This window comes from Bos grunniens, chromosome 2, assembly GCF_055505025.1.
Source record: "Bos grunniens cultivar Pamir isolate PY7600 chromosome 2, Bosgru_T2T1.0, whole genome shotgun sequence".
Classification (NCBI taxonomy): Eukaryota; Metazoa; Chordata; class Mammalia; order Artiodactyla; family Bovidae; genus Bos; species Bos grunniens.
In genome coordinates, this window is record NC_141166.1 from 42,329,917 (window position 1) to 42,353,592 (window position 23,676).

The window sequence follows — 23,676 nt, forward strand, 5'->3', positions numbered from 1 at the left end:
CGTACACCTCTTCAATAATATAAACGCTTGAAATACTGCAGTAAAAGTTGTATCACCACTTATAGAGGATGTCACTAACAGGTAGAGAAGTTGTCCTAAGTCCACTTTTGTTTATAAAATCTACCTTACATCTATGCGTAGCCACAGTATTCATAACAGGTAGTCTTTTTTTGGCTAAATGTTGAATGACAATGCTGACCTAAATTTACATTATTTATGAATTATCTAGCCACTGAATTTCTTCCCTCAAAAATGGAATATAAGTACCACCTTCTTATTTAGAAATCAAGAGCCAAGGGTTGTCTTTCAAACTTTTATTTATGGGCACTGAACCATGATGGATTTTAGATCTTGTTGAATGCAGCCACATCCATAGACTGTACATACTCATCGAAAGCAGTGATCTGCTCCTCCAGCATGTCTGTCCCAACTTTGTCGTCTTCAACTACACACTGTATTTGTAGTTTTTTAATGCCATACCCAACCGGAACTAGTTTAGCTGAAAAGAAGATCGAAAAAAATCTTAGAATTGACACAGTTGGAAACTATGCAGATGCCAGTGTCAAAAAGAGAAGATTAAACTCACAAGAGCCCCAGACCAAGCCATCTGCTTGAATGCTTCTGACGCACTCCTCTAGTTTTGCCATATCAGTCTCATCATCCCAAGGTTTCACGTCTAATAAGATGGAAGACTTGGCGACAAGTGCTGGTTCTAAAAAAATTAGGAAACAGCATCGTTCAAACAATTCTTTTTACCCTACTCCAAGTCACTTAATAAATCTTAAATTTGTTTCTAAATGGATCATCTCCTTAGCCACACAGAAGTATAGAACACACACCTTGTGTTTGTCACACACATGCCCACTTTCTGTTGTGCTGAGAAAGAGGTGTTGAGTTGTGTGACAGTTTCTTTCCCACAGTGGAATGCCACAGCTGCTACCTTTAAGAACAGCTGCAGACCAGTAGCTGTGGAAGTTTTGAAGCTCTACTTCAACAAAATGGGGAGGAAAGGAAATTACTTTGAAGGTTAACTTTTTAAAAAGATTATTCACATTATGAAATCTATTAAGTCAATTAGACACAAATTATAAAATGACCCACTTTTGGCTTTCTTTGACTCATACTGGGCAAGGCGTTCTTCTCTTAGCCTCTTGGCTTCTTCACTTTCCTGTAGAGGAAAAAATTTCATGTATTTCACAAAGTGGATTGTTCCTTAGTTTAAAGCTGGTGGGTTGTAACAAAGACTGGCTTTGTCAGAAAAAAGCAAATCCATCACGAACTCAGCCGAAAGATGGTGATTTGATTTTATTCATCATGTAGCCAGTCAGAATTTTTAAAAGGCAGGTAATTTTAAGTGAAGCCAGAGTTAAAACCCAGGGATTTTGGCTACAGAGCCTGTGCTTAAGCACAGATACACACATAAGTCAATTTATGCCATACCTCCTCATCATCAGATCCAAAGAGATCAATGTCATCATCATCTTTACTATCTGTAGCTCCACTTTCTGTGGTGTCTTCCACATTAGCAGGGCCATACTTGCCCAAAGCTTTCTTCACTCCTGGCAGGCTTGAAAAAAAAAAATTAATCAAATATTACTAGGTCACCATGTCCCCTTTCACGTAACACGCGAGAGCTTGTTTTCATTAAAACTAAAGAATCTCTTTTATACTAAGAATTTACCCTTCAACCCTCCCTGGTAAATACTTTTATATATATGTTGAGCTTCTCACCCAACAATCATCAGTACCATGTGAAACATTTTATTCAATATGGACAATGATATACTTTCAGAATGATTATTTCTATTTGAGATTTCATTAAGTATGCTCAGTTCCATTCTTAGTGAACTGGAGTCTACCTCCTCAAACTTCCATTCTTGTTAGCAGTTTCCGAAGATTGAAGAAGGACCCGCTCATCCCAGAGGTGCACTGCCCCCCAAGTCAAGGTCAGGCACATTGGAAAGGCAGTGTGGGGAACAGGTGAATTGCTGTTTTTGATCAAGTAAAATTCATATTTTGTGGCAAGACAAAATAAAAATTAAAAATTAAATCTTTCTTAGTCCATTTGAACCACCTGCCTCCCCTCTAGGCTGCATTGTATATGTGCATTAACCAACCCTCTTAAAGAAATATTTCTTCTTAATCTTGGGTCATGATGAACCTGCTTTGCACCTGTAGATCTAGATTATATAAACCATCATTAAATAATACATGAATCATTTACATTATTTACAGCCTTGTCTTACTTATGTGGAGGGAACAGTTGTCAGGTTTCAGAAGAGTTTTTCAGAGGTTATAATCCTCGGTGTGGCTTGAATAAAATTTTCTATTTCCTAGATTGACCAATTTTTTCCTTCAATATGGTCACGTTCTACCTGCTACGTGAAAAAATGGGAGGATTTCGGTCTCTTGGCCCTTCTCAAGTCATGGAGAAATTAGCTCACAATATCCCAACAAAACTAAAATATCCTGAACCCTAACTTGTCACGTGAAAACCCCGAGTTTAAGCTCTGAAAGTATTCTATTCCTCAAGCAAACACAAAGATAATTTTACCTGGCCTTTTCCTTCTCATAGGATTTGATGTGATTATACCAACGGAGGGCATGACACAAGTCGGCAGGTGGTGGGCCGGAGACGGCTTCAAACACTGCTACATCTGCTTGTGATGGCACATACCTGCCGATGATACAAACGTAATTACACACACTTTTATAAGGAGAGATACAAACACCAGCAAGTGAATGACAAACACTACGAACTCGCCCTTTCGTCACCGGGGTACCTAAGCTGCTTTGTCTTTTGTAAGAAATAAGCTTCTTAGGATAAGGGATCATTTATTTGGTTCTCCGCGATACCCTGAGACATTCTTGCCACTCAGTAGACCTCTTCAGAAATTGCAATTGCTAACATGGAGCTACAGGCTTACATCTGTTAACGGAGCAAAGACGTGGAAAAACCTGGTGGAGTTAAGCATGCGGAAAAAGCACATTTTAACCCTTGTTCCCTCGCAACCCCCTCCCCAAGGAGAGCCCTGGGACCGGGTTTCCCTTCCTCTAGCCGCAGCCGAGGCGGCGCCACGTGGCCCCACCAACCCGGCCCTGCCCGACCCGGGCCAATGCGCTCACCCCTCTATGTAACTCTTGTCCGCCAAGTAGTCGTTGAGCACCTGGAGGCCAGCGGGGCTTTTCAAGTCTCCAAAACCCATGGCGACGGCTAATCTAGAACTGGGAGGCAGCGAAGAAAAAGAGGCGCGCAACCGGCCTGCGCCCAGCGCTAAGAGGAAAAAAAGGGCCGCCAAAGGCCGGAAATCCCTTATATAGAAACGGAGGCGTTTCTCTCCGAGGCCCTCGGCCGCAGGTTAAAGGTCAAAGTACGTTAAGATTCTTCAACGTAAAAAGCAAAGGCTCTAAATTAATGGCCCGCAATTTATCCATTGGCCTTTCTTTGCATTTGGAAATCAATTAATAAAATGGATATTTCTTAAATTGCTACCTCAAGGTTTTCGAAGACTCTAGGACCCGCCCTCTGGGGGCGCCGGAGATGGCCGAAAACGCTCGGCCTCAACCGACAGGCCACTTCCGGCGGAACTGCGGGTCCGAGCCGGCCCCCGTCACCCCCAACCCCACCCCGGCCTCCTCCCGGGTGCTACGCCCTCCGCCCCGCCCTCTGTCAAGCCGACGGAAGTTGCCGAACTCTATCAGCCGGAAATTGTCGAACTGGGGTTTCTAGTCCCTCCCGGCTTTCCGTTCTTCCAGGCCCGGCTGGCGGAGATACCCGAGACCGCCATATTGAATAGGCAACCCGGCCTCTGAAGGGGTCGGTGTATTGCAGACAATTCTGCAGGGCAGCCTCCGCGGCTCCAGGGAGAAGGTGAGGTCGTGTTTGGGTGAGAAGGCTGAGGTGCCCCAGCCCCCGGCGTTTGTTTATTGACGAGACTGTTTCCTTTGTGTCAGCCCACTCATTCTCCTCTTGTCCTTGACTTTGCGCCGCGTTCCACCCCGCCTCCTCGGGAACCCCCGAGAGCCGGCAGGTGAGGACTGTTAGGCAAGATCTCTGGTCTGATGGAGCAGAGAGGAGGAGGAAACCTGGAGGCCCTGGGGAACGCTGGTCCGAGTCACCTTTTGGGTGACCTTCCCTTTGCACAGGAATGCAAGACAGTCCCCTTCCTGGAGAGAACCTGTGTCAGTGACTTAGGCCTAAAGACTGAGCCTTTTCCCCCAAATTAACACATACCTGGTACTGGGCATCTTTGGCCGCTGTTGCCTTAGCAACTGTGCATGCCTTTTGTTTTGTTTTTTGGTTTTGTGCAAGGGCTGCATTGGGTAGCACTTCTTACCATTTTCACTGGTGGGGAAGAAAGGGACATTTAAACAGTTGGCCCAGAGGTTGCACTGCAAATGACAAAGCTACGTTGTTTAAATTTGGGGATCTAATGCATGCACATGTACTATAAAAGCGTGGGTCAGGTACAACTGTGCTCAGAAACAGAACTTGTGAGAGTATAGAAGCTGTAAAATGAAGTGTTTCTGATGAAGAAACATCAGGTTGGTTTTTTACTGAAAGTCTTTTTTTTTCCCCCACTGAATTGTATGTGCATCTTTAAGCAGGGTGTTACAAGATTGCCAGAGCACCTACACTTTTTAATGCCAGGAAAGTGGAAGTGATGGCCAGATGGTAGAGATAGAACTCATTTAGCAAATAGTTATTGGACGTCTATTATAAACTAGAAGCGAGTCTGCAAGGAAGAATTAAATGGGTGACATGACTGGGGAGTAGTTACGATAGTTTTAGTTAGACTGGTCTAAGAAAATCTCCCTGAGAAATGCCTTTTAAGGCAGAAATTTGAAGGATGAGGAGGGCCCAGAAAGATCTGAGGAAAGAGCATTTCAGTCTGAGGCCACAGCCCTTGGGAAGATGGGAGAGGCAATAGGAGCAGTGTGGAAGCCAGGAGACCTGTTAGGGGGCTGTTCTAATAATCCAAGCAAGAGATGATGGTGGCTTGGAATAGGATAGTACCTTGGAGGGAAAGAAGTGGATGGATGCAGGATACATGGTGAATGTGGAGTGGTATTATCTATCCCTGTACCAAAACGTGTTCAGTCTAGTTTTAGAAATGGTTCATCATTAGCACTTTCCCATCTTATATTCGATTTTTTCTGTTCCTGCAAGGTAGCCAAAAAAGTGTAAAGCACTTATCAAAGTTTTGCAAATCTGTATTTCTTATGTTGGGGTTATGCAGTCTTCCATTTGTTGCAGGGTGTTCAATACAAATAGTCCTCATGGATTTTCTAGCTAAAGTAGGCACCAGTTTCATATTGTATTGGACATGAGCAAAATAGTAATTAAAATTTTTTACACTGTTGTATGAAATATTGATTGTTGATTTTGAATCTGTGCTGTTCTGATTCAGCAATGCTTTGTCCATATAATCGAGTGGACCTAAAAGATCAAATAACTTTTCAGTGTTCGCTTATGTACACCTTTAATTGGTGTTAAGTTCTGTAACCTACTTTCATTTATTTCAGTAATTCAGCAAATCCTGTAGAGAGGGCTTCTCAGCTGCAGCACTTTAGGTAATTCTATTTTATGGGAAATTGTCCTGAGTATTGTAGGATCTTTAATTGCACCCTGACCTCTACCCGCTAGACACCAATAGGTTTCCCCTCATCCTGACCACAGACAATTTCTCTGGACCTTGCTAAATGTTCCCTGGGAAACAAAATTGTGTCTTGTAGAGAACCACTCTTTTAGAGCTTACTGTGCGCGATCCTTAGGGGTAGAGATAGAAAGATTCAGGAAGTTCATAATACAGTGTGGGGGTAGAACAAGCGCAAAAATAAATAATTGCAAATCTGAAAGATAAATGTACTAGTTGACACAGAAAATGGCACTCCAGACTTTTTCAAGCTTAGGCTTGTGAATATCTTAGGCTCAGAATATCTCAGGAGCATTTAGTAGATAACTGCTCAGAACATAGAATTTTGGAATGTGTATTAGCAGGAAATGAAGATAGAAAGGTAGGCTTTATTTTACATAGCAACTAATGATAAGCTAATTCTTGGAATTTATTTTACTACATAGTTGTATTTAAGTTTGACCATTTGTTTATAATTAAAAACAACAAAACTGCCCTTTGTATAGAATTAGAAGGCTCATATTTATATACTAGCGGCTCTTCCTTAGCTTCTTGATGATGTAAAAGTCAGTTACTTTAGCTGAGATGGAGTATTCTCATCTCTATAATTTGAGAAACAATATCAGGACTTGTGAAATGTTCCATGGAATAAAATATGTATATGAAGTCCTTTAAACCCATAAAATATTACTAAAAAGTTTGTTATTGGGATTGTTTTTTCTATCATAACATAGCCCTTCTTTGTTTTATTTTTAGCAGTATGTTAAGGATACCTGTAAGAAAGGCCTTAGTAGGCCTTTCCAAGTCTTCTAAAGGATGTGGTGAGTATCTTTTTTTTAAATTGCAAGTTTGTGGGCACTAAACTGTCTATCTTTGTAAATTTATAGGTTTATGGAATGTTTCTTAAAAGACCCTAAATCCATAATAGATTTTAAATAAAAATAGAAACAATGTTGAGTCAGTGGTTTATTTTTCTTTAAAAATATAATAGTTTTTATTAAAAATAGAATAGAATAGCTGAATAGAATAATACAGCTTTAAACAGTTCATAGAAATGGAAAGTAATAGGAATTCCCCATCAGTGCCAGAATGGAAAAAGCAGTCGTTCTGCTTTTGAGAAGTGATCTTCCCAGGAACATGTGTTCAGTGGCATTAAAAGTTATAACTGGGACTTCCTGGCAGTCCCATGGTTAGGACTCTGCACTAACAGTGGCAGGAGGCATGGTTCAATCCCTGGTAGGGAACTAAGATTGTACACATGCCACACAGCAGGGCCAAAAAAGTTACAGCCTAAACCGCTGTTAAAAATAGACAACTATATTCCATTTGGTGTTAAGGACTGGAAAAGCTTTCCTCTAATTCAGTATTTTAAAAGTTTGCATCTAGAGAAATAGAAGGGAATAGTATTAAATGAGGAAAAAATTTAGACCTGTAGGTTAATTATTTAATCCATTACCCCCTCTGCTATGATAACTTGAATTCTGTTAATTTCATCTTCACCTCAATGTTTTGGATGATCAGTTCGAACAACTGCCACAGCAGCAAGCAACTTGATTGAAGTATTTGTTGATGGTCAGTCTGTCATGGTGGAACCAGGAACTACCGTCCTTCAAGTAGGCATTAATTTCAGTTCTTTATTTTTGTGCATAATCTGATTGAAAAAAATTTTATTTTCTTGATACTGTTTACTTCTAAAATTTTCAAGATTCCTTGACAAATGCTCTTTAAAGAACTGTAGATAGTAAAATTATATGAAAATAACTTTGATTTGAAACCTTGGCATATCAGAATGAGCTTTTCTGTTTCTGACTTTCTTAATGAACTGTGGGAATTCTTTTGTTTCACTTCTGCCTTACAAATAAATTCCCATTTAGAAATTTTAAGTTATGTGAAATAAATTATTAGTTAATATGAGTAAGTTTGGGAGAAAGGTAATCTTTTTTATGAGCCTGCTTGATGCACATTTACATAACTCTCCTGTTTTTAACAATGTTTCTAGGAAGGTATCCTACAAAGCAGGTAAATGGAGGGTAGTAGGTTCTTAAATTTATGCCCTAAACACTTAATATCTCCAGTTTCTTCCAGAACTAACAAAATTGGTCATGAAGAAGTAGTGCTTTATTCCATTGTAAATTATTGCAGAGCTAAATGCTCTTTATTAATTTTAGCAGTAACTTTTGTACCATCAGGCATAGAAATATAAACAATAAATATATAACAAAAATATGTTCAGTGTACAGTGGAGAGTATTTTGGCATGAATAGGAGGTGGTAGAGATGTCAGAAATATCTCAGGTGATCCCTGAGAAGTTTTTAAAGGATGAACAGATGTTTATATGTGGACAAGGAAACTTCAGGTCATTTAGTACTAGTGAAACAAGGTATGTGTGGAAGAGGAGATAACGGGAAATCAGAACTGTGATGTTGGAGAAGGTCTAGTCATTAAAGATAGTCAGTGCAATGTTAAAGAGCTTGTAGTTTGGCCCATCAAGAGTTTTCATGCTACTAAGCAGTATGACATTGACTGTAGAGTATGGTGCTTTGGTGATTAAGATTAGAATGAGACAAGGATAGAGTATATCTTGCATTAGTGGAGCAGGAAATGAGAAGGGCCAAAATAGTGGCAATGGAAATGGAAACAAAAGAGTATATTCATGAGAGAGTGAGATGTAGATAGACAGGCCTTTAGGAATGATGAAGAGCAGAGGAGTTTTTGTGATTTCTGGCTTCGTTATCTTATTTGGGGATATGTAGGAGGGGACAGGGCTTGCCTGTGGCTCAGATGATAAAGAATCTGCCTGCAATGCGGGAAACCCGGATACAATCCCTGGGTGGGGAAGATCCCCTGGAGAAGTAGGGAATGGAAATAGATTGAATTTTAACTGTCTAAAGAACATGCACATGTAAATGCCTACCTACATCTAAAGAAGTGGAAGACTGTCAGGATTGCAGATGAAGGTTCGAATGTAATCAGTATGTAAAATGGGCTAGTGTGAAGGTGGGGACAGTTGACCCACTGCATCTAGCACACAGGAAGACTTGGTGCATTTTTATCAAGTTGTTAAAAATATTGAAAATTGATGAGATTGCTTTAGAGTGAGGGCTAAGGATGGAATAACTAACTCTTGAAATTTAAGTGCATTTATAGGCTCAGCAAAGGAGCAGGGATAATTGGCAGAGCTGAACTAATCCCCCTCACTAGGCAAATGGGAACTGAGAAGAGCCCTTAGCCAACAGTGGGGAGTCCTGGGCGGGATATATGGGGCCAAAGACAGAACCAGATTATAGTCACCTAGATGGTGTGAAATGAAGTCTAATCTAAAGGAGGAGAGCTAGTCAATGAGGAAATCCAGGGACATGAAACCACTGGGACAGAGTTCGAAGGAGGAATCTATAGAGAATGGTTCAGAGGACAAGTGAGTAGTCAAGCACAGTCTGAGGATGCTTTATCCAGTTTTTAGGCATGGTGAGGATCTTTAAAGAGGTATCTTCAGAGCAGATAGAGGTTGGAGTCAAGAATAAAGAAAAGGAGGGAAATCTCTTTGAGGATGAAGGTGGAATGAAGATGCAGATATTTGGATTGGAGTAATTAGATAAGTAGTGGATGGCTTCATTTTTTTCTTGTTTGATTTTTGTTTGTTTTCTTTTTCCTGTGTTTTAGATAAGACACAGGAAGGTCAGGTTATTCTAGTGCAAATATTTTTTACTTTCTCTTCTAGGCTTGTGAGAAGGTTGGCATGCAGATTCCTCGATTCTGTTATCACGAAAGGTTGTCTGTTGCTGGAAACTGCAGGATGTGCCTTGTTGAAATTGAGAAAGCTCCTAAGGTACTTAATGCCTAAAATTACACACCATGCTGTAGAAGGTAGAAAACTTTAAATTATGTAGCAAACTTTATTTAAAATCAATATTGTTGTAACCAAGAGTCTGGTCCTGTTTACTTCTATCTATAAATTTATTTTCTGTGTGATTGATTCTCTTCATTTCACAACTGGAAACACATTGTACTTTATAAGTGCAAGTCCTATATAATTGTAATGTTTAGAAATTAAAGGGACCTTCTTAGAGCAGTCAGTATTTCCAAGTGACTGTATGACACACAACATTGGAAGTGCTTATGCTGTGCCATTTTTCACTAGAGAAAAGGGTTGCAGTGAAAAGGTTCACGTTCAATTTAACTCTGTTTTGGTTTATGCAGTTTTAGTTCAGTAGTGCCTGCTCATCAAAACAGTTATTTGATGTTCTGTTTCAGAGCCTCTTATTAAAAAATCATCTTAATTATTATAATAAAATTAAGATGATGTCTTATTTTTAAGAGAAATGTAAAGTGCCAGACTATCATATTATAAACATGAAAACTAAAACACTCAGTCTTCAAAAATATTCTGTTCTTTGCTTGTTTTCATAATTACAAATAAAATTTATATAATTACAAATACTTAGAGATTTCTCCATTGAAATTCCAGGTTGTAGCTGCTTGTGCCATGCCAGTAATGAAAGGTTGGAATATCCTGACAAACTCTGAGAAAACTAAGAAAGCCAGGTACTTTACTGTTAACTCAGCATAGTGACTTTTCTTGGCAGAAAATTGAACATTTCAATATGTAGACCTTCCCATAGATGAGAAATTCAGTATCAGACTCTGAAGAAGTTGTGCTTCTAGCAGCAGTTGGAAGTAAGTACACATAGAGGAGGTGAAGTCAGGTGTTTATGTTTTTGAGTCTGTATTGGAATCAGCATTAAAAACCCCCGTTTAGAACTCTGCTCAGCCTGTGATGGCAGTGAGTCTGGGGCTTACTGAGCTGAGATTATTGCAAGGATACTGAACTGTACTGGCACTGGTTGTGTTTGTTTTTGCTTTGCGTTCATGTTTTTCTGAATTAATGCCTGAGTTTTCTGAGGCCCATTCAGCAACTTTTGATAATTCTGTGTTGTTAAAACTCATAATTTTCTAGGTTCTCTAATGATATTTTATTCCAGATTCATAAACATTTTTTAAATTATGTATTTAATATTACTTTTATGATAATTAACAGTGGTGTTTCTGATAGTAAATATAAAATCCATACTAACTGTATGAGAACATACATCTGTCACGGTTATTTAAATACCCTATATGTAAACCATTTTGAATGCCAGCAATTTACTTAAGTTTACATATTACGATTTTCTGTACAGAGAAGGTGTGATGGAGTTCTTATTAGCAAATCACCCACTGGACTGTCCTATTTGTGACCAGGGAGGTGAATGTGATCTGCAGGTATGTAGTCTTAATTTCTTAATTCTTTTGGTTGTCTCAGGTTTTAATTTTGTTAGCAAAATTAGGTTGACTCTTTTGTAATCTACTTAAGGACCAGTCCATGATGTTTGGAAGTGATAGGAGCCGGTTTTTAGAGGGGAAACGTGCTGTGGAGGACAAGAACATTGGGCCGTTGGTAAAAACCATTATGACTAGGTGTATACAGTGTACTCGCTGCATCAGGTAATTATTTTTCTGTCTCTTGGAATATCATTTGTATTCTTAGCCCTGATATTCACAAAACTTGGTGGAATAATAACACTGGAAAGGATAGCAACTTTTATTTGGTAGAAAAGAGGGATGTTGTATTGGTTGCTTTTTACATAAGCCAATAGAGTGAAAAAGTTTTCAGTTTTAGTTAACAGCAACTTCAGTTGGATTTAAAAATCAGAATCTACAAGCATTAACTTTATGATAACTTGTTGAGCTGTACACATGGATTTGTACAATTTTCTGTATGTGTGTTACACCTCAAATGCCAGCATTTATTATTAATTTTTATTCAGGGACTGCACTTACCATTGAAAACAACCTTCTTAGTGTTTTGAAAATCATTATCTTTGCAATAATAAGAAAGGAGGTAATTTTGCAGGTCTGACCAGTTGTTTGGTGCATTTTTATCCTGTAGGTTTGCAAGTGAGATCGCAGGAGTGGATGATTTGGGAACTACAGGCAGAGGAAACGATATGCAAGTTGGCACATACATTGAAAAGATGTTCATGTCTGAACTTTCTGGCAACATCATTGACATCTGCCCTGTAGGTGCCCTGACTTCTAAGCCCTATGCCTTTACCGCTCGGCCTTGGGAAACAAGGTATTTATCATTGTATTTTTTGTCCTTTACTTCAGTATCATTCAAAAAAATTTAAGATTTATTTTCTTCCTGAGTTCTAATTGTTTTGGTCTGCTAAGGTTTTGTTTGCTTAAAGTGAAACCCTTTTACTGGAATGTAAGTTGTTAGATAGATAGGATGAACCTGTGCAAGTCAGTTGTTGTTTCCTTGGAAATTAATTCTAGAGTACTTAATCACAAAATTATTTACTTCTTCCAAAGAGTAAGATTGTGTTGATTTTTAAAAATTTATAGTTTCCTCTCATTGTATATTAAACTTTCAACCATGTATACAAATCATACATTATTTAATCAGTTCTTATTAGACCTTTAGTTTATTTCTATTTCTGTATAATTAAAAATCTATGATAAATATATTTACATTTTCTCTGATTCTATCTCTGATTCTTCTGAATAAACTAAGAAATTAAATAGATCATTGAAAATAAATTTGAATACTTTTCAGGTTCTAGAAACATATTAAATTGCCCTCTAATTTTAAACTCCTACCAGAGTATATGGGAGCATCTTAAAATTCCAGGCTTTGAACCATGTATTTATGTATAAAAAAAAGACAGTACATAACTCAAAAGTTTAAGTAGAGAGTTTTTTCTCCTCTCTGTAATACATATGATGGTACATTTAATGTGCTATAGGTCTCTGAGACACTATTCATTTTTCTTAAAACTTTTTCTCTCTTTGTTCTTCAGATTAGATGGATTCTGTTGACATATCATATCAGGTTCATTCTTTTACCATCCCAAATCTTCTATTCAACCGCTACAGTCAGCTTTTTATTAGCTACATTTTCCAACTCCAGAATTTGTTTCTTTTTTTTTTTTTAATTTTTGTATCCTCGCTGGGAATCTTCACTTGTTGATTCATGATTTTATATTTCCCTTTAATCTTTTTTGTTTTAATAGTTATTTTTATTAATTTATTTGGCTGTGCCAGGTCTTAGCTGTGGCATGCAGGATCTTTAGTTGTGGCATGTGAGATCTAATTCCCTGACCAGGGATTGAACCCCGGTCCCCTGCATTGGGAGCTCAGAGTCTTAACCGCTGCACCACCAGGGAAGTTCTTCCCTTTCATCTTTAAACATGACTTTCCTTCTATCATTGAACATTTTAATATTATTGTTTTTATTTTTAAGCAGGGCTTCTTAGGAGTTGCTTCTCTGTATAGCTTAGTAGTCAAATAATGATCATGCTCAAATTCTTTGAGCCAGTAAAGCTTCCATCCTCTGCCAGTGGATCTGTGTGTGGATTGTTGTTCCTGTTTAGTTGCTAAGTTGTGTCTGACTCTTTAGGGACCCCATAGACTGTAGCCCGCCAGGCTCCTCTGTCCATGGAATTTCCCAGGCAAGAATATGGGCAAGAGTGGTTTGCCATTTCCTTCTCCATGGGATCTTTCTGACCCAGGAATTGAACCTGCATCTCCTGCATTGCAGGCAGGTTCTTTTACCACTGAGCCATGTGGGTTGCCCTTGTTTGTGGATAGAAAAGCATATTCAGAGTTCAGGCTGTTTTCCGGTCTGCCCAGCTTGTAGTTTACATTAGGTCTCTTGGGTCTCTGTGTTGTCCAGGAGAGTGAATAGCCTGGGCTGTCTCTGGTCTCAGCTGCACATTTGTGCAGCCTCCTCTAGGAATGCTCACCCTGCCTGTGACTGCAGCCTCGTGCCAGTAGGTCCTTGACTTTCCTCAGCTCAGTGACCTCCAAGGTATCACTTCCACAGACAGCTTTTCCATTTCTCCAAATCAAGTGAGTCTTTGTCTGCAAGAAAAAATCCCCTGTCTTCATAGCTTGCCCCATCCTACCAGAACCTCCAGTTCAAGGTGGTGAGAAGGACAATAAGAATAGTCCCAAGCCAGAACACCGCTGGTTTCCACCATTCTTTCTAGAAGTTCAGCAGTTTCTCTAAACATAAAACCTTCACATGATGTGTTTGCTTTTGTTAGCTCTCCAAAGAGTTGAGTTGGTTACTTTCGTCAGTTTTGTCTAGCTTTATTTTTGCTTTTGGAGGGAGGATTTGTCAAGCTCCTTAATCAGCCATACCCCAAAATTTATTTATTTTGATAGTCAAGTTTTCACAGTTTGGCTATTTACAACCTTTCCAACTGGCTTCTGTTTTAGATAACTAGATAACTTTCAGATAACTGGCTTCTGTTTTTGTGTTATGGTCTGCTCAAATATGAGAGTGTGTGTGTATATATATGTAACGAAAGGAAAGTATATGTAAAGTTTTTTGATTTTGGTAAACCACGTAACAGAAACTTTGTCCATTTATTCTCAAAATCAGCTAGTAAATATATGTGTTTATTTTCTTAGAAAGACAGAATCCATTGATGTAATGGATGCAGTTGGAAGTAATATTGTGGTCAGCACAAGAACTGGAGAGGTAATGAGGATTTTGCCAAGGATGCATGAGGACATCAATGAAGAGTGGATCTCTGATAAAACCAGGTATATGCTGTGTTTTTTCCTTTAACTTTTGCAGTAGATTTAAAGGAAATTTTATAATAATTTTCATTTTAAGGAACAGTCTTTTATATTTGCAAATTACTGTTTATAGACTATTGAAATCTGGATTGTTAGGATATATAGTGAATTGGATAAAACTGACATTAATAATAATCCTAGGTATATTACTGGCTTTCATATTTACTGGTTTTCATATTGAGAAATATCTTTTTTTCTCCTAGATGGAGAAATTGAAGTAAATGAAGATATTTAACCTATTTCAGTTTGTCTCTCTTTCATTGGAGAATAGAAGCTAAATATAAGTTTGAGTTTGCATAACATAATTTTGATGAAATATCTAGAGATACTCAGGTTTTATAAATGATTTGGCTTTCTCAGCTACCAAACGTATTGTAATTTTAAGTTTCTTTGGGTAGCTGAAAATAAATGATAAGAACTCAGACATTTTAGGTGGCATTTGAGTTTCAGATAATGTTTGTAAAATATTAATTCATCTCCAAAGAAATCTGGAATGATTATTTGTATCCATGTGTTTATTGTTCTATTACCTTTAACCAACACTGTACTTAAATAACATTTCTTTTAGATTTGAAATTTGAAAATTACAGTTGCCTTTTTAGAAAGATTCCACAAATGGTGTAATTTCTGTTATCTAGATTTGCCTATGATGGGCTAAAACGTCAAAGACTTACCGAACCGATGGTCAGAAATGAAAAGGGACTTTTAACACATACCACCTGGGAGGATGCACTCTCTCGTGTAGCTGGAATGGTAAAAAATTGAAATATAGAATAACTGTATTTGTGGTTTCCAGGACACATTTTTTTTTTTGGCTGTACCAGGTCTTCGTTGTGGCACACAGGATCTTCTATTTTTGTTGCTGCATGTGGGTTCTTTAGTTGTGGCATGTGGGATCTAGTTCCCTGACCAGGGATTGAACCCAGGCCCCCTGCATTGGGAGCACAGAGTCTTAGACACTGGACCACGAGCGAAGTCCCATAGGGAACATCTTTCTAATGAAGAGGGGTTATTGTTTCTCTTAACTTGTTTCCTCTTACCAGGATTACCTTCCTTTTAACAAGCATTTATTGAGAGCCATCTGACGTCATGCTAGATGTAGGGATATAAAGATTATAGCACATGGTTCCTATTTCCACAATCATTTAGTAGGAAAAGATGCATCTTCAGGCAATTATTGTATGTTGCTTTCGGGTAGTCATGCAGAAGATGATATATGAGAGAGCACATTGGAGGGATGCCTACCAGGGCTACCATATTACCTAGGTAAGATGACTTCTTTGTTTAGTTGCTAAGTCATATCTGACTCTTTGCAACCCCATTGACTCTGGACTCCCCCAGGCTCCTCTGTCTGCAGGATTTTCCAGGCAATAATGCTGGAGTGGGTTGCCATTTCCTTCTCCAGAGGATCTTCCTGACCCAGGGTCATAACCTAAGTCTCCCACACTGACAGGCAGACTCTTTACCACTGAACCACCTAGGAATCCCTGATCCTAATTTACTGGGTTTCTAATCAGAGCCTAGCCTACCTGAGAGAAGTGAAATACCTAACCTCAGCCACCTCTTGCAGTCCTATACCATGTGGGGGAGGGGATGAGAGAAACTGAAAGTTCACTGGCACAGGCTCATTGAGAGACTAAAACCTAATCATAGGACTAGAAAATACTTCCCCTGCCCACTCAACCTCACCACCATATTTACTAAACACCTGTTAGCTCAGTTCCTTTTACCCAGTACATCACATCCATCTTTGAGCAATGACTTTCAAGGCATACTAAAAGGTAAAAACACAGGAGACTGAATAAGCATTAGACCCAGAGTCATCTGTGACAAGAATATTGGATGTATCAGACCAGGTATTTTTTAAACTATGACTAAAATGTTAAAAGACTATATTGGAAAGAGAAGACTGCATACAAAAATGGATGAACAATGTTAGCAGAGAGATATGGAAATTCTAAGAAAAAACAAAAGACAAATGCTAGGGATCGAAAACACTACCAGGAATGAAGAATGCTTTTGATGGTCTCTTTAGTAGATGAGCCACGAACAGGCTTGCCAGAGCAAAATACATAAAGGGCTTGAAGGAATGACAGATGCTTCAGAAGATTGTATTTGGCTATATAACTCCGAAGTCTTCATCTTCCTGACATCATTTTGAGGCCTTTTGTTCCTAATTTAAAACAAACAACTTTTATTACAAGCAGATGTTATTCTTGGCCCCACATACACTTTCTGCTTCTCACTTTCAGACTAATTAGTGTAAAAAGCTTTTTTGTCAGAAGTTTGTTGCTTTTATTTTACTTGAAAATGACGTTATTGTTTTGTTTTCTGAATGAGTCACTGGTCTTTTTCTGAACGAAGGTTTCTTGGTGATAGCCTTTTCATCCATTTCTAGTTGCAGAGCTTTCAAGGCAACGATGTGGCAGCAATTGCAGGTGGCTTGGTGGATGCTGAAGCCCTCATAGCTCTCAAAGATTTACTTAATAGAGTGGATTCTGACACGCTGTGCACTGAAGAGGTCTTCCCCACCGCAGGAGCTGGGTGAGAAATTTGAGGCTAGGATCTAGGTGTTCTGTTTTCTTTCTTTTTTTCCTTCTGTTTATAGGTTGTGTTTAAACCAACACATCTGTGGCATCAGTGACTTACATGTGACAACTTGGATACTCCAACATACCTCCTGGTTATTTTCACATATAGACCAAAGTCAAACCAGGAGCTATTAGAAAATCTAATTATTAATAAAGTATTTGAACCTTTGATGCAGTTTAAGACTATTTCAAAAAATTTTTTGTCAGGCAGTGAGCTGTGGGTTTAATGACAGAGTATTTCATGGATTGTCAGTGTGTATTAATTTTAAAATAAACTTGGATTTTATATTTTATGTTTCTAGCACAGATCTACGTTCCAATTATCTTCTTAATACTACAATCGCTGGTGTGGAGGAGGCAGATGTTGTCCTTCTAGTTGGTACAAATCCACGTTTTGAGGCACCGCTATTTAATGCTAGAATTCGAAAGAGGTTTGTAATAATATTCTGGGTTTTAAAAACATTTACATGATAATTTGTTTTATATATGAAAAATGACTGTCTTAGCTGATTCCTAATAGTGGGAGTAAGATTCCAAAAGATAATTGAAGGGCAGTTTCTAACAGCTCCATTTCCCACTTCTTCCCTGCTGATCATTTTTTTAGTTTGAAATAACTCAACTTTGTATACCCACGTTTGTGTAGTGTTCACACAGATTAATCAGTGCTAATGTTTATATTTTTTTCTTTTCTCTCCATCTATATATTTGTGTGAACATAATCATTTGAAAGTAGATTGTATACATGATGCCCTTTTAATCCCAAACTAAACACGTCTGTGTGGGTTTCCTAAGGACAAGGACATTCTCCATTTAGGAATTTGATTCTTTATTTAATTAAGAATTTAGTATTGATACAGTATTATTATCTATTTGTGCTTAAATTTCACTGAATTTTTTCCATAATTGTTTCCAAAATTTCCATAATTTTTTCCATTTTGACTTTTTTTTTTAAGACTACAGGCCAGATATTTTGTAGAATGCCTCTCTATCTTTTTATATCTTAGAGACGTGTAATAGCTCAACCATATAGTTGATTGTCTAAACTGGGACAGTGTTGGGAGTAGAAAAGGGATTTTTTTATTCCAGGGTGACAGGTTAAAAACCCCTACTGTCTCTCACAAACCAGAATATATGGTCACCACATTTATTAATATTTTTGGAGGAGCTGGATCCATACTTCGTTGTCAGTAGACAGTAAATATGAATGATGTAGTTTGTTTTTTATGAACTTTTATTTAAATGATCTTAACAGATAATTAGGACTCTGCTGTGTAAATATGGCAAAATAAAAACATCACTTATTCTAAAATTAAAGTCTGTTTATAGCTAGCTTAGAGTTAGCATTCTAACACAGCAAGTTAATTCATTGACTTTACTTGGTGTGTGCAGACTTACCTTATTTTGTTATACTTTGCTTTATCGCACTTTGCAGATATAGTCTGTTTTTTGCAGATTTAAAGTTTATGGCAGCTGTTGGTCGAGTAAGTCTTTCAGTGCTATTTTCCAACAGCATTTTCTCATTTGTATCTCTGTCATATTTTGATAACTCTCACAATATTTCAAACTTTTTTATTATTACTACATTTTATTATGGTGATCTTTGCTGTTACTCTTTTAATTGTTTGGGGGCACCATAGGCCGTATCCGTATAATATGGTGAAATTAATCAGTAGATGTTGATGTCTTTTGATCACTCTGCCAACTGGCCAGTCCTTCGTGTTTCTCCCTCTCCTTGGGTCTCCTTATTCCGAGACACAACAGTGTGGAGAGTAGGTCAATTAATAACCTACAGTGGCTTATAAGTGTTCAGGTGAAAGGAAGTCTTGTACATCTTACTTTAAATCAAAAGCTAGAAATATTAAACTTATTGAAGGAGGGATATTGAAAGCATAGATAGGCCAAAAAACAGACCTCTTGTGCCAAACAATCATGTCATGACTGCAGAGGAGATTTAAAGTGCTATTCCAAAGTGCGCAGTGCATGATAAGAAAGCAAAACAACCTGATTGCTAATGTGGATAAAGTTTGAGTGGTCTGGATTGAAGATCAGACCAGCCATGACATTCCCTCAAAGCCTAATCCAAAGCAAGGCCCTAACTCTCTTCATTTCTAAAGGTAAAGAAGCTACAGAAGAGAAGTTAAAACTAGCAGAGGTTGGTTCATGAGATTTAGGGCAGGAAGCTGTCTCCATAACATAAAGGTACAAGTTGAAGCAGCCAGTGCTAATGTAGAAACTGCAGCGAGTCACCCAGAGGTCTAGCTAAGATAATGAAGGTGGCTGCAGTGAACAACAGATTTTCAGTGTAGACGAAACAGCCTTTTATTGGAAAAATGTGCCACCTAGAACTTTAATAGCTAGAAAGGAGAAATTAGTGCCTGGCTTCAGAGCTTCAAAGGATAGGCTGTGTGAGGGGTTAATGTTCCTGATGACTTTAAGTTGAAGCCAGTGCTCAACTTACCATTCTGAAAATCCTAGGGCTCTTGAGAATTTTGCTAAACCTGTTCTGCTTGTGCTTGATAAATGGAACAACAAAGCCTCATTGACAGCACATCTGTTTGCATTATGGTTTACTGACTATTTTAAGTCCATTGTTGAGACCTACTGCTCAGGATTCAAGATACTGCTAACTGATAATTGTACCTGATCACCCAAAAACTCTGATGAAGATATACAATGAGATTAATCTTGTTTTGTGTCTGCTAACACAGCATCCATTCTGCAGCTCATGGATTAAGGAGTAATTCAATTTTCAAGTCTTATTATTTGAGGAATACTTATTCAGAAGGCTGAAGCTGCCATATATAGGATTCTGCTGATGGATTTGGGCAAAGTAAATTGAAAACCTGGAAAAGATTCACTATGCTAGATGCCAATAAGAACATTGAGTCTTGGGAAGAGGTCAAGATATCAGTGTTAAAAAAGAGTTTGGAAGAAGTTGATTCCAACCCTCCTGGATGACTTTGAGAGGCTTCAGTTGAAGTACCTGCAAATATGGTGGAAATAGAGGGTTAGAATTATTAGTGAGATCTGAAGATGTGACTAAATTGCTGTGATCTCATGATAAAACTTTAATGGATGAGGAGTTGCTTCTTAAGGATAAGCAAAAAGAAAGTTATTTCTTGATATAGGATCTACTCCTGGTGAAGATTCTATAAAGAAATTGTAGAAGTAATAACAGTGGATTTAGAATGTGACATACACTTAAGTTGATAAAGCAGGAGCTGGATTTGAGAGGATTGACTCCCAGTTTTGAAAGAATTTCTACTGTGGATAAAATGCCATCAAACAGCACTGCATGCTACAGAAAAATTGCTTATGAAAGGAAGAGTTAATTGATACAGTAAACTTCACTGTTGTCTTATTTAAGAAACTGCCACAGCCACCCTAATCTTAAGTGAACCACCATCCTGATTATTCAGCAGCCTTCAACATTGAGGCAAGCGTCTCTACCAGCAAAAAGATTTCCACTCGCTAAACGTTCATATGATGGTTAGCATTTTTTAGCAATAAAGTATTTTTTTTCAGTATAAAGTATTTTTTAATTAAGGTGTATATATTATTTTTTTGACATAATACTTTTTATACACTTAATAAGCTACAGTGTAGTATAAACATAACTTGTATATGCCCTGGGAAAGCAAAAACTTTGTGGGACTTGCTTTATTGAGATATTTGCTTTATTGTTGCTGTCTGCAACCAAACACAGGTATACCTGTATTTTTACACTTTATTTTGAAAAATACACAATAATATCTGTTAATGTTTGGGGAAAGCTTTAATGCTTTTTAACATTTTTTAATTTAAATAGATGTAGCACTTAGCATTGATGAGACCAATAACTGTACCGACTTAGTGATTTAGCTCTAAAAACTTCATTGTTTTTATTTCAGCTGGCTTCATAATGACTTAAAAGTGGCCCTTATAGGCAGCCCAGTGGATCTCACTTACAGATATGACCATCTGGGAGATTCTCCCAAAATTCTTCAAGACATTGCTTCGGGTAGCCATCCATTCAGCCAGGTGCTCTTAAGTTACATGTATAAGATTTTTAAGTTATATGTATGTGATTTTTAAGTCTTATTTTTTTAATTTATTATTTTCGTGATAACTATGAGATTGCAATATAGAAAATAATATATAAGAAAGTAAACATAATAAAAAATCCTACTACAAACAACTGTTGATGAAACGTCCTATGGTCATCTCTCATTTATATAGAGAAAGAAGGATGGATAGGTAAGCAAAAAAATGAAATCATACTCTACATTTTTATTTCAGTTCAGTTCAATTGCTCAGTTGTGTTCGACTCTGCGATCCCATGTACTGCAGCATGCAGGCTATAAGTTAAATAATCAGGATGACGATATACAGCCATTGGGAATATATGTCAAGGGAAACTGCTTTCCCAATTTGGAATCAGTCTGTCGTTCCATGTCTAGTTTTAACTGTTGCTTCTTGACCTGCGTACAGGTTTCTTAGGAGGCAGGTCAGGTGGTGTGGTATTCCCATCTCTTTAAGAATTTTCCACAGTTTGTCATGATGCACACAGTCAAAGGCTTTGGCATAGTCAATAATGCAGAAGTAGATGTTTTTTTGGAACTCTCTTGCTTTTTTGATGATCCAACGGATGTTGGCAATTTGATCTCTGGTTCTCTGCCTTTTCTAAATCCAGCTTGAACATCTGGAAGTTCACGGTTCACGTACTGCTGAAGCCTGGCTTGGAGAATTTTGAGCATTACTTTGCTAGCGTGTGAGATGAGTCCAGTTGTGCAGTAGTTTGAACATTCTTTGATATTGCATTTTTGGGGGATTAGAATGAAAACTGACCTTTTCCAGTCCTGTGACCACTGCTGAGTTTTCCAAATTTGCTGGCATATTGTGTGTAGCAATTTAATGGCATCATCTTTTAGGATTTGAAATAACTCAGCTGGAATTCCATCACCTCCACTAGCTTTGTTTGTAGTGATGCTTCCTAAGGCCCACTTGACTTCACATTCCAGGATATCTGGCTCTAGGTGAGTGATCACACCATTGTGGTTATTTGGACCACTAAGATCTTTTTAGTATAGTTCTATGTATTCTTGTCATCTCTTCTAAATACCTTCTGCATCTGTTAGGTCCATACCATTTCTGTCCTTTATTATGCCCGTCTTTGCATGAAATGTTCCCTTGGTATCTCTGATTTTCTTGAAGAAGTCTCTAGTCTTTCCCATTCTATTGTTTTTCTCTGTTTCTTTGCATTGATCACCTAGGAACACTTTCTTATCTCTCCTTGCTATTCTCTGGGACTCTGCCTTTTTTTTTTTTCAACCAGAGTTTAATTTTACTTGAAGTTATCAGAAAAGAAAATGATGTGAAACTGAAAGAATTAAATTTTAAACTTCAGTGAAGTCTTTCTTTACAGCAAGAGTTATTATTCTTTAAAGAAATTTCACTGGTCTTTTTATATGACCTTTTCATTACTAAATTCCTTATTTAATTTTTTTTTCATTTGCCACCTTAAATTTAGAGCTTTTAGGCTTTTTATTTCTTTTTTTTCCCAAGAGATGTAGGTACACCATTTCTTAAGTTCTTTCTTGCTTGAAAATGTTTATTTTATTCCTGACGAGAGCCTTGGCAGAATGTAAAGATCTTGGGTTATACTTCTGTTTTTCCCTCTGAACTTTATAGATATGGGCCCACCTTCCCCCTTTAAATTAATGTATTTATTTGGCTGTGCCGGGTCTTAGTTGCAGCATGCAGGATCTTTTACTGTGGCATGCGAACTCTTAGTTGTGGCATGTGGGATCTAGTTCCCCAACCAGGGATTGAGCCCTGGCCCCCTGCTTTGGGAGGACAGAGTCTTAGCCACTGGACCACCAGGGAAGTCTAGACACTGCCTTTTGTTATTGTGGAGAATCCTGATTTGAGGTAGTATTCTGTTTCAACCCTGTCCTGTTGTTGTTGTCTAGATACATTTTTGTTGCTATTTCGTACTTGGTTTTTTATCTTTGAAATTTAGTGACTTCACTAGAATATATCTTAATGATGGTGGTTCCATACCCTTTTTTTTTTTTTAATGGGATATGCTGCCTCCTTAATTTTGAATACTCAAGATTCTCTTTATTTTAGGAGTTGTGTGTGTGCTTGTATGTGGTGTGCGGGCTAGTGATTATTTAAAAAAATATAAGAAAGGTTTCTGTTTCTCACATAACAGTGATGCTGAAGTTTGACATATCGTGCAGCTGTCCAAGGATCTATTCAAGGCAGGAGCCTGCCCTCCTGCTTGCTGTCCTCAGTGTACTGGTTCACTCACATGTGTTTGTGTGTGAGCCTCTCCTCATGATGTCAAGATGGTTGCTTTGCTTACACCTCCGGATGTAGGCATGAAGAAGTCAAGTGTGAGGGGACAAAGCAGCCAAACCCAACTCCTTTGTTGTCAGTTTTGAATAACATCTCTATTATTACTAGCATCAAAAATATTTTTTTAAAAATTTTATTGAGAAGAAGCCCTCTCTTCTCTATAGTTCCCTTCCCCATTCCCCAGAAGGTGATGAGTGTTCTTCAGGAAAGTTTTCTTTTATAATAGATTTAGATGTATTTTCCATTAGTAACTTCTAATGGAAGTAACTTCTAATGGAAGTAACTTCTAGTTTGTTAAGAACTCTTAATGCAGATATTGGATCCCTTTTTCTATCTTTTCTGTCACTTATTTCTTTATTCCTCTGTTCTTTTTCAATTTGTTTTATATAATTTCCTATATACTTCTTGCTCCTGTATTTACACTCATGTTAAATTTTGGTTTTTGTTGTTTCTGGAATGATGTTCACCTCTGCTTTGTT

General features: G+C 37.8%; 2 protein-coding genes and 2 non-coding genes across 8 annotated transcripts in view; 1 reads left to right on the forward strand and 3 right to left on the reverse strand.

Moving 5' to 3' along the window:
• Nucleotides 1-299: 299 nt before the first annotated feature.
• On the reverse strand, nucleotides 300-3,291 carry EEF1B2 (eukaryotic translation elongation factor 1 beta 2). Its single transcript, XM_086344397.1, has 6 exons — nucleotides 3,127-3,291; nucleotides 2,555-2,677; nucleotides 1,441-1,567; nucleotides 1,102-1,168; nucleotides 587-712; nucleotides 300-499 (listed from the first exon to the last, which is right to left on the reverse strand). The coding sequence occupies exons 1-6, from the start codon at nucleotides 3,204-3,206 to the stop codon at nucleotides 345-347; spliced, it is 678 nt and encodes a 225-aa protein (XP_086200523.1). The 5' UTR covers nucleotides 3,207-3,291; the 3' UTR covers nucleotides 300-344.
• LOC147377973 (small nucleolar RNA SNORA41) lies at nucleotides 841-974 on the reverse strand. Its single transcript, XR_015153895.1, has one exon. It is a non-coding gene; the product is annotated as a small nucleolar RNA SNORA41 (small nucleolar RNA).
• On the reverse strand, nucleotides 1,246-1,324 carry LOC147377974 (small nucleolar RNA SNORD51). Its single transcript, XR_015153894.1, has one exon. It is a non-coding gene; the product is annotated as a small nucleolar RNA SNORD51 (small nucleolar RNA).
• A 463-nt stretch (nucleotides 3,292-3,754) lies between the features above and the next one.
• NDUFS1 (NADH:ubiquinone oxidoreductase core subunit S1) overlaps nucleotides 3,755-23,676 on the forward strand; it is a 29,767-nt gene continuing 9,845 nt past the window's right edge. Inside the window, exons 1-14 of one of the 5 annotated variants that reach the window (XM_086344186.1) lie at nucleotides 3,755-3,871; nucleotides 5,527-5,574; nucleotides 6,393-6,457; nucleotides 7,158-7,249; nucleotides 9,355-9,462; nucleotides 10,102-10,178; nucleotides 10,814-10,895; nucleotides 10,987-11,117; nucleotides 11,563-11,748; nucleotides 14,094-14,228; nucleotides 14,903-15,017; nucleotides 16,663-16,808; nucleotides 17,158-17,286; nucleotides 20,746-20,875. In XM_086344186.1, coding sequence (XP_086200312.1) covers nucleotides 6,397-6,457; nucleotides 7,158-7,249; nucleotides 9,355-9,462; nucleotides 10,102-10,178; nucleotides 10,814-10,895; nucleotides 10,987-11,117; nucleotides 11,563-11,748; nucleotides 14,094-14,228; nucleotides 14,903-15,017; nucleotides 16,663-16,808; nucleotides 17,158-17,286; nucleotides 20,746-20,875 — 1,392 coding nt within the window. In that variant the 5' untranslated portion in view covers nucleotides 3,755-3,871; nucleotides 5,527-5,574; nucleotides 6,393-6,396. Of the gene's footprint in view, nucleotides 4,032-5,526; nucleotides 5,575-6,392; nucleotides 6,458-7,157; nucleotides 7,250-9,354; nucleotides 9,463-10,101; nucleotides 10,179-10,813; nucleotides 10,896-10,986; nucleotides 11,118-11,562; nucleotides 11,749-14,093; nucleotides 14,229-14,902; nucleotides 15,018-16,662; nucleotides 16,809-17,157; nucleotides 17,287-20,745; nucleotides 20,876-23,676 lie in introns of all 5 variants that reach the window. The other 4 variants (XM_086344197.1, XM_086344207.1, XM_086344164.1 and 1 more) reach the window with 4 other exon arrangements.